Raw genomic sequence first — 10,240 nt, forward strand, 5'->3', positions numbered from 1 at the left:
TCAAAATTCTTGGAATAACTTTAGTTAATTTTTCAAAACTTATGTTTTAGCTTTGGTTTTCAAAGTAGCAGAAACCAAAATACTGTCAGGTGTTATTAAGCTTAAGCAAAAATTTAATTTGGAAGCCTATCAGCCTCACATGGAATACCTACAAATGTGCCTCACTTCAGCTTCAGCCAATAGACTATGGGCCATGACCCTTCAAAAGCCAATCATTTCTCAAGATGTTCTTTATTAAAACAAAGACCCTGCTTCCTTATTCAGCACATCACACAAGGTTGGAGTTTGTAGGCTTGTAGTCACATTTGATGATTTAAATCTATTGTGCATCTCCGTTCTTTAGGGATCCAGGCCTCTCCCCTTTTAAGTATACCAGCCGGTTCAATCGCAGGCCGTGTGGACCTTTATTTGAATTCCTGTCCTCTTTGTTGTTCCATATGTGGATCACTAAAATAGGATTCCTGGTCAAAACTGCTTTCTTACTAGTCAGAACTATAAACATTGATAGCTTTTCTAAATTACCCTTTTGCCAGCAAAAACTAAATTTCAGGATGCAAAAAATATAACTTTCCTGGTAAAAATAAAGTTTTAGTTACAAAGAAATGTTAACATATTTTAAGTGGCTATTTTGACATTTATTAGCTTGACTAAATATATATGCATATATGTGTTTCTTCCTAGTCAAAACAAACATTTCAGACATCTAAAACAACATAATTCTTATGTAAAATAAACATTTCAGATATTTTAAATGTAAATGACACTATACTTCCAATTCATGTGTATTGGGTTTTTACTTCCAAATATCTAAAATAACTTTCTTCTTGTCTAAATTAGACATACAAAAAACTCATGATACGAGTACTTCTTCTCCATCCGCGCATGCGGACTGGAGTTGTGACAGGCATCTGAATCTGAATCTTTCAATTCCATTTAGAGAGCGAGATCATCTGTGGTAGTAGCACTAGACATCTTCCAGGCATGTGAGTAAAACTAGCAGTTCAGCGGACAGGATGAATGAATGGTAGCTGGAGCGCGCGGATGACATCATACACACTCCGCTTTGTTTAAAAAAAATATAAATCTAAAAAATATAACTGCGGATATCTGGGGGATAGTGAAACGCCTACATGTTATGAATGCTGGCGTACCATGAAGAATAAATTATGAACAGTTTAGTTTGTGCCTTCAACTCGTTGCCTATAGGAAGACTCGGAAGACATTACTTTGATATCACAAAACCGAATATCTTCACAACAGCTCCAAATGACACAAAACTAATATGGGTGAGTAGAACATGATGTAATAATGAAAATCAAGGGGCCAGTGTATAAAAACCCGTGTTTTCCTTTAACCATGCTGTTAGAAATGAACACAGAGACATGCCACTGCCAGTCTGCACAGCTATTCCTGTCTGCCTGCCTCACCGACTCCCTCTCTCTCCACCGCCACGCCAAGAATAGTAGTCTAATTGGCCTGGCACCCAATCACATTAACTCTGATCTCATTCCCCACTGCCTCCTCAGCTCCCAGGCAACTGGGAAGAGGAATGCCATTGCACATTGAGTTGTGCTTCCTGTTCTTCTTTTACACCAACTGATTGGGATAAACAGTAACAAAGAAGTGTAGCGTAGCTGGGAGTTTCTGCCTACACCTTCCATAGGGAGTATCTCTGCACAAGCTTCCTTTCTACTATCTTTATTTGGCAACTTCCATGCATGGGCTTTTTTATGTTGCATGTTGATATGGAATCCAGTGACTGACTGCAACAACTGCAAAGTCTAAATTAGGCTGTCTGGGTTTTATTTAGTAAGATCTTGGATTTTATGATATATCCCTTGCTAAAATCAGAGATTTAAGAAGAAGTTGAGTACCTATGTTATCTGAATCATGTTACTGTTCAAAATATATATTTTCAGTGTATTCAGGATTGAGATTGTATTCAGGAGTTTCTTCAATAGAGAAAACGTTTTCTAACAACTAAAGCGCTTTTTGATTTCAAGAAAGTTTTACTGGTAAGAAGAATCCACTATATCAGAGGAGGAAAGCAAAGGTTGCTTCTGTCTACTTTTTTCCCTTAGTCCTGGTACACAGTCCCTTGTAAGAATAAAAAGTTTAAAGATTATATCTATTATATAGATAAATTAGATATTAATTGAATAGATAAGGTATATTAATTGAACTGTGCTTAAGCCATGTAGGTAAAAGTAGCATGTGAAAAAATTTGCTCTTTTTGTAAACGTGAAATACTATTAAGTGACAGAATAAGGCTTGCCTTAAACACACTGTGCTCACCTTAAAACATGGCAGTAGCAGCAACACTCTGCAGGGTTGCTTCTCTTGTGCAGTGACAATTAAGTTGGTCAGGACTGATTAAAACATGAAAGAACATAGATGAAGTTTTATAGTGAAAACATATTCTCATGTTAAATCAGGGCCCTATAACTAGCTTTTGGAATCTATTGTAGAAGATGTTTAGAGACACCATTCCTCTAATTTTACTTAGATGAGAGATTTTGTGAAGAGGGCTGTCTGTACAGAGATGTGCAAAGCTGTTTGAAAGATTTGCACTTATACTGTACCAGCAGTGAAATGTAATTTGAAAAAAACATTTACTGAAGGGACACAAAAGCACATCAATTCTGCACTGATTTGCTGCTTACAGATCAGACTATGTAATCTTTTAAACTCTGCCTCTAAAAAACTAACATTTTTGTTTTCTGCAAGAAGAAACTGTACGTTTCCATAACAAGTCACCAAATAACTTTTGCACAAATATTCATGGTTTTAGAAGAATGTAGATATATATACCATCATGTCTGGTATCATATGAAAATAGAGAAATTCACTTTTCCAACAATATATAGCTTGTCTTTATAGTGTATTTTCTGAGTAAGTTATTTCCATGTGTAGTGGAAGGTAATTCATTTCCAATCCCTGGCAACTGCACACCCAGCTATGTAAATAACTAATAATGAGTCATTGTGCATTTTAAATATACAAAGAGTAAAGTCAATACCAATGGATATGTCACATGCTGAAGGAGTCCTACAATCGACTACTTTTATGAGGTGAGAAATACATTTGGCACAGTTTGGGCACATTTGGCTTAATTGTGTCAAAAATGATAGCCCTGCCTTGGATCTTTCCCAATAAAAACTTTGTTGAACAAATGTGTTTTTACCGGTATACCTCTAATTTGCAAAAAAAAAAAACAAAACAAAAAGAATATCCTGGGTTTATAAAAGGATTTTTGCCTTAAAAAACAACTGTGGCAATGCTCAGAAAAATATATTGTTGTCTTTTTTAATCGCAAATCAAACATTTTAACTGTTGCAAGAGTGGTTGCACTGTAAAATAAAATTTGCATGAAGACAGTAACTTTGGAGCCATCTTGATGACTTATTGCAGATGTTTATTTTCAGGTGGGAATTGCTTCTAAAAGCCTTAGGGGTTATTAAAACACAGTAAAATATATTTACGTTTATGGTTATAATTTTACAAAATCTGGATAAGGTATAAATGTATAAACAGATTTGCCGATCTGAAAATAAGCTTAGAAATATAGATTTCAAACCAGAGGCCAAAGCATTAGCTTGTTTCCCTTTTTCTTGAGTATCATTAGTGCCACTGTGCAAACCCATCCCAGTTAGCCCAACAACTCCGCGTGAAATATGACACTCTGGGTTCTTCTTTAAGGCATTCCTTTTTTGTGGCCATTACATCGTGCATGTGTGTGAGTGTACAGTTTTAGGGTTGTGTTTGCGTGTGAGTGTTTTTTTTTTAGACAAGTTTGTGTGTACAGGGATGTGTATTTGTGTAAAGTGTGTGCATACAGGGTGGAGACAGGGCCATCATTTCTGCCAGGGCACCCGTAGCAGCTGTCCCTTGGCATGTCAGAGGGGAGCGTCAGAGTCTTGCAACAGAAAGAATCAGAACTGAACTGAGAACTGCTGTGTGTAGTTTCAAGAAAGCTTCTTAGCGCTCTTGTCTTTGGCTAGACCTTGGACCTGCACAGCCCAATTATGGCGGATCAGTACCAGTATAACATCAATGAGGAGAAGATTGTGAAGGACAGCCACACCAAGGAGATTGATCTAATCAACAGAGACCCCAAGCAAATCAATGAGGACGTGGTGAAGGTTTGTGCAGAAAGGAGGAAAGAAGCTATCTTTGAAAAAGTTTTAGGGATGAAACCTACCGTCTTTAATTGCATTATTGCAATGAAGATACATTTGCAACAGGTGGCAGGAATGCTAACAGTAGAACAAGGCATTGTATTAGCAGAAAAACTAAAAATAGACCAGGAGCTATTCCTGTTGCTCAAGCAGTGCAAAGATTTATTTTGGGGATGGGCTGGAAGGAGCTTGAAACTGATAGGAGCTGTGGCTCTGATTTTCTCAGACTATTTTTTTTATTTGTTGTTATGGAAAGACTATAAAAAATGTTTTTGCTGTCAAGATTTCTTTACTTCAGTATTTTTTGTTTCTTTTATCAAATTATGTTTTTAGTGGCATATGAGGTCATATGCCATGGTTATTAAAGTGTTTAGTTACACCCTGTCTTACTTTTGTAAAATTGTAAAAACAGTTTGTATCATTTTTTTGAAAACTGGACTTTGTAGATAAACGCTATGGAGAAAGCTACATTTAAACTGTAGAGTTTAGGAATGTTGTACAAATTATTGCATGATCATAGACAATAAATATTATATATTTTTAAATAATAGTGCAACCATGTGTAATGGATTATTGATGAGCTACCCCTGCAGAGGTGATGTAACAGCTTAAATCTGGTCATTCATTCATCCCATTTATATGGGGACCTACTAATTACTTAACTACTTGCCATACCATTTCTGTGGACTAATTCTGAGAGTAAGAAAAGGCCTCAGATGTGCAGCATATGTCTGCCTGCAGAAGTTTGATTACTGATGATAACTAACAGCAGTTAGATGCAGATATTTAGCTGGCAGTTTAATGACCTTTTTTCTAGAGTGCTAGGTAGTAATACAATCCAAAAACAGGTTGGAACTTTGTAGAGCATTTCTATCATGACTTTTGCATTAGTCTGGATTTGATTTTGCATAAAGAAAAAAAAAGCCAGAAGAAGGCTTTTTGACTTTTCCTGCTTCTTTGAAAGCTATTTTTCTGGTTTCTTATTGCAACTGTACATGTACTGAAAACATTAATTTCTCTGCATACATTTGACTATTTTTCTAATTTAAAACCTTACATTTCACATTAATTCGAAGTAGCTGTTTGAGGTCTGGATTTAGCAGGAGTGTAAAAGCTGTGCCCCTAGAATATTTGTGCTAATGGATAAATCTTTAAACTGTCTCAACAGGTGGAGTTTGAGGATGTAATCGCAGAGCCCGATGGCACACACAGCCTGGACGGAGTGTGGAAACTCAGCTATACCACCTTCACTGTCTCCAAATACTGGTGCTACCGAGTGCTGTCAGCTGTCTTTGGCATCCCAGTCGCTTTGCTCTGGGGTTTCCTGTTTGCTTGCATCTCCTTCTGCCACATATGGGCTGTGGTTCCCTGCATCAAGAGCTGCCTGATTGAGTCACAATGCATCAGCCGCATTTACTCACTCTGCATTCAGACCTTCTGTGATCCCTTCTTTGAAGCCCTGGGCAAGATTTTCAGTAGTGTGCGTGTGGCACTGCGCAAAGAAGTCTAAGAACTCCCACTGCAGCTTGAAGTATGATTTGAGAAAGTCTAGTATGTTTTTATACAGCAGATTATACTCCATCCCTGGAATATGGCTTTGCAACCGACTCATCTTTGTCTCATAGTCAGAAGCAGTTTTCACCCCTCCAACGTCTGAACCAGAGCAGAGATGCATTTAAGCACTATGAATAAGGCTTTGACAGTTGCAGCAGACAGTACGGTTCTCTGATAGCTCTTGTGCTTTTCTTTGGTTCTAAAAGAACAAAAATCTCCACTATGATGAGGAGAATTTCAGTGATTTCAGCAACTTACACCAAAAAACAGTTTTTTGTCCCATTTGATTCAAATAGGAGAAGAAATCAAAAAATAAAAACTCAAAAATAAAGTTCAAGTGTTCTATTAGGATTTCCCTGACATTTGTTAATTTGCAACCTTTAACCAAAGCTATAGTTTCCAGAAAGGTTATAGATTCTCCAGGGGATCTACAAATTTATTTGCCAGAAGGCAAGAATCCATCAAACAGCGATAACTGCCACAATCAATAACTGGGACATTACTAAATACATGGGTTTCTCCAAAGTTTAAGAACAGATGAGAAAATGGCCAGAAAAGCTGCCAAGAGATAAAAGCAAAACTAAAGGAGCTGCAGACATTGTGTCAATTACAGGTTGTGTTCAACAAGTAATGTAGATATCCTGGAAAACCGATTACATTACAAACAATTGAAAACATTTCACTTTTATTCACAAAACACTGTTTTGGGCATGATATTAACACCAAACAAAGTTGTTGTTATCTGAGATTGAACTGAAGTTTCATTAATATGGATGATGAGATGAAAAGCTCCTTTACAAGAGTACCGATCTCCCTGGTATGGCTGCCCTTCACAAAGTCTACAAAAGAATTGAAGAGGCAAAATTTAATGTCATTGGGAAAAGTAAAAGTGAGATAGATGTGAGAAAAAAATCTGTGGGATCACATGAAGAAGAGAAATCTGAAGTATTTGGAGAACTTTTAAGAGAATTGGTAAATGTTGAGGAGTCCAAATGTTGCCGGACACGCTAACTTGTTTTATTCAGATTTGTTTCTCTGAACACATTTTTTATCTTATCTCACTTAAATTAAACAGGACTGTCTAAATAGGTGGAGTTTGAGAATGTAATAAAAGCCAGTTTTCTCACAGTGCAGGGCAAACAGCACATTGGTGTAAAAAGCTTTTAAATGATTTAGCTTGACTCATTTATTTCATGTCATAAAACCCTGACCTTTTTACAAAAGCGTGTCCACTTTTGAGAAGGACTATTTATGCATTTAGCATAAATGGCAACTTATGAACAAATATTACTGTAATGATAGAAACTGCTATTTGTGTACATTTAATTGGCCTCTTTTCCAAGGTTTTTGCATTATCTTGTTTCCATTTACATGTACCGGTATCTAACTAAATACCTCGAGGGAATGAAATTAATTGTATACAGCTGCTACAGGTACTCTATTTTGTGCTTTTAACACTTGGTTGGTTTAATTTTCTGTTGTATCACCTCCCTTTCTGATGTAGTCTTGAAAAGCTAATTTGTTTTTATTTTCTCAAAAAACCAAGTTTATCAATCTGATATCTACATCAAGATATAACATTTAATAAAAAAAACAAAAGAAAAAATTTCTGGAGAAAAACAAATGTTACACTTCTTTAAGTGTTTAAGTTATTTAATGTGATAAACCTAAGAAAAAACATTTACAGTAAAGTTATTTGAAGCCTTCTGCCATCCGGGACCCACTAGAGGATGCTGTTGTGTATTTTCAGTGTGTTCTCTTCTTAGACCATTTCTTCATGGTTCGCTGCCACCACATCCAGCTTTGTTATTCATTCTTGTTATTCACTATGGACACTGTGTACTGGTCTTTTATTTCAATACAAAATCTTCATGTAATAATTTATTCATATGCATTTTGAAAAGGAAAATAAAATCAATGTTCAACACACAACAAGACTGAGAATGAGATGTTGCATGCAGATATTGTTTAAAAAGATTTGAGTTAATGGTACACTAATAACATTAGTTGTACATTTTTGTTAACATTGGCATGAATTGCCAGTAAGTGAGTCATACCTGAATTATGATATTCTTAGAATTTTTCTTCCTTTAAAATAAAAAGGAAACCTTTTCAAGTGACAAATTGACAATTAATGTAGAAATGTACTTCTTCTTATGCTCGGCTGATCATACTTCACACGTTATTCTATACAAAAAAATAATACTTTTTAAAATGAGAATCATATAAGTACCCCCTTTGTATAAAATGTATTAATTTTTTTATTACCTAATAACATAAAACACACGCCTTAACCCACAACAGGTCTTTTGGAGTCTCCAGATATGTGATATTTTCCTGCGTTTGGTCCTGTTTTCAGTTCAGGTTGGAAATCCTCATCATCTTAATATACTTCCATCCTTAGCAGTGCTTTAGGCACTGTTTCCCGGCGTGTTTTAGATGTGTTCCTGCTACAACTCACCTTATCTAAATAGCTCCTCAGCTTGTCGCTAGTTCTAAATGAAGCACAATTAATACCAACATCCTCATTGCAATTAAATAGTAGCTTGTTACCTTCCCTTGACAGCTTGTATTTTATGTGTGAATAGAGTTTTTTTTTTTTATTACATTGCAATGATGTAAAAACCCAGATATGGAGACCTTGTTCCCCTGACACAGGGGCCCCGAGTTAAGATCCTGAACTTACTATAGTCCCCAAACAATTAAACTTATATTCAAATAAATTGTCTTGCTTAAAAACCTGTTGATTATTTTAGAGCAAAATAGTTACAATAATAAGGCCAGTAATTCATGAAGTTCAGTTTAATGTACGTATGAATAACTGCAAATTTTACCAAACGGAAAACAAATTCTTTAAAATTTTCACAATTAATAATGATAAAAGTTAAAACAGATAAAAGCACACACCATCTTAAATTAGTGTCCATGCAGTGGCACAATAAAACTAATTAAATCCAACTAAAACATAATTGATGGACGTTTGTGAATAAGAATGTTTCTATATGTTTTTTTAAAAGATTCCACATATTGAGAATAAATTATATTATATGTCCTTAGTTGTTAAATGAAAGCAGTGTTTTCTAACAGTAAGAATCTCATGCACCACAGTGACTGGCAGGATGTTTTCCAAGTATGGAATTTATTGCTATCTGGCAGCTTTGTTGGTGTGAAGAAAGGTTTCTATTCCATGTGACACTGATTGACCAGGTGTTAATGTATGAAATGGCTGCGGATTCCAATGACTTGACATATGAGCAATGGTATCATCAATAATCCCCTCCTGCATTAGTGTAAAAAAATCTGCTCTAACTTGTGAAAAAAAGCATAAAAAGAGAACTCACTACTTCAGTTAGCTAGGCAGCAGTACATGAAAAACAAAACAAAAAAACTTAGAATAATATTACTAGTTCCATGGAACAAAGTTAATGTGTCTTTCAGAGAAAAAGTAACTGACCGTTTTTCTATGAAGATTAGCTGAGGAAAATAATCTTAACAATTTAGCAATTTCTAAAAACAAACAAATCAGCATTCATAGAAGAGGGAAGTCCTGAATCTTCCAAATAAATCCTTAAAACTAGTCTTATAACCATTAGAAAGAATATCACTCTTTAGGTGAAAAACGCTGGATACGTATGAGGAAATTAATACATCTCACCACCACTATTGTACCAGAATACTTATGTTTTTTTAAGGCTTTACAAACCTAAAAGGGAGTCTAAAAATGTTGGCTAAAGCATCTTAAAAAATGTAAAGCATTTGGCAGAGTGAATATTAAAAATGTTTTAGAAAGGTTGGCAGACAGAAAAACCTTCTTAAGGATTTTGATACCTGCCAAATGTAACAAGAAAGAAACTGCTAAATTGTTAGAGTGGCCAATCATCAAATATTCCTGGAAAGTTTTATTATATAAGAAAGCAGTCTCAATATCCTAAGCTGTTCAAATAGATGTTATTCAATTTGCAGTTTTCTAAAAAGTTGGACTCAGTAACATAAATAGAGTTTACCTCAGCTATAGTGAGAACTGGACAGATAAGTAAAACCAAGCTGAAATAAGTGAGGAACACTATACAAAAGTGTTTGTTCTTTCATAAAATGGGGAGCATTTATATTCCTTTTCATACTTTCCCTCCTTTTATACCATAGAGTTTCTAGAAAATGCTTTAAACCCCTAAAACACTATTTTGCTGTTACAACTACATCATTTGATGCATTGTCTCTTTGTATTTATGCAGTGGAGAAACACAAAGTAGTACTTTACTTGTAAATGGAAGAAAAATACCTAATATGTATGTTTTTGTTTGTTTTTTGTTACACTTTCTTCAAATAAAACTCTGAAATTGTGGTACAAATGTATTCAGGCTTCCTGGGTCAAAGCTGTACCAGCTTTCATTGAGATTTTGCTTCTTTTTTTTTATTGCAAAACAACTAAAGCTAACTCAGATAGGATGCAAGCTGTTTTAAAAGCAACTTTGATTCCTTTCCACTAATTCTAATTTTGATATGTATTT

General features: G+C 35.2%; 1 protein-coding gene across 1 annotated transcript; it reads left to right on the forward strand.

The window, feature by feature from the left end:
• Positions 1-3,849: 3,849 nt before the first annotated feature.
• On the forward strand, positions 3,850-7,664 carry cav3 (caveolin 3). Its single transcript, XM_038279978.1, has 2 exons — positions 3,850-4,142; positions 5,347-7,664. Exons 1-2 carry the CDS (start codon positions 4,026-4,028, stop codon positions 5,686-5,688), a joined length of 459 nt encoding a protein of 152 aa, XP_038135906.1. The 5' UTR covers positions 3,850-4,025; the 3' UTR covers positions 5,689-7,664.
• The last annotated feature ends 2,576 nt before the right edge of the window (positions 7,665-10,240 follow it).

Source organism: Cyprinodon tularosa, unplaced genomic scaffold, assembly GCF_016077235.1.
Source record: "Cyprinodon tularosa strain WSP-4 unplaced genomic scaffold, ASM1607723v1 ctg154, whole genome shotgun sequence".
Lineage (NCBI taxonomy): Eukaryota > Metazoa > Chordata > Actinopteri > Cyprinodontiformes > Cyprinodontidae > Cyprinodon > Cyprinodon tularosa.

Excerpts from the sequence above, each read along its gene's own strand:
- cav3 (XM_038279978.1), top strand. The coding sequence starts at position 4,026 with ATGGCGGATCAGTACCAGTATAACATCAATGAGGAGAAGATTGTGAAG. Across the intron at positions 4,143-5,346 it reads TCAATGAGGACGTGGTGAAG|GTGGAGTTTGAGGATGTAAT; the intron begins GTTTGTGCAGAA and ends CTGTCTCAACAG.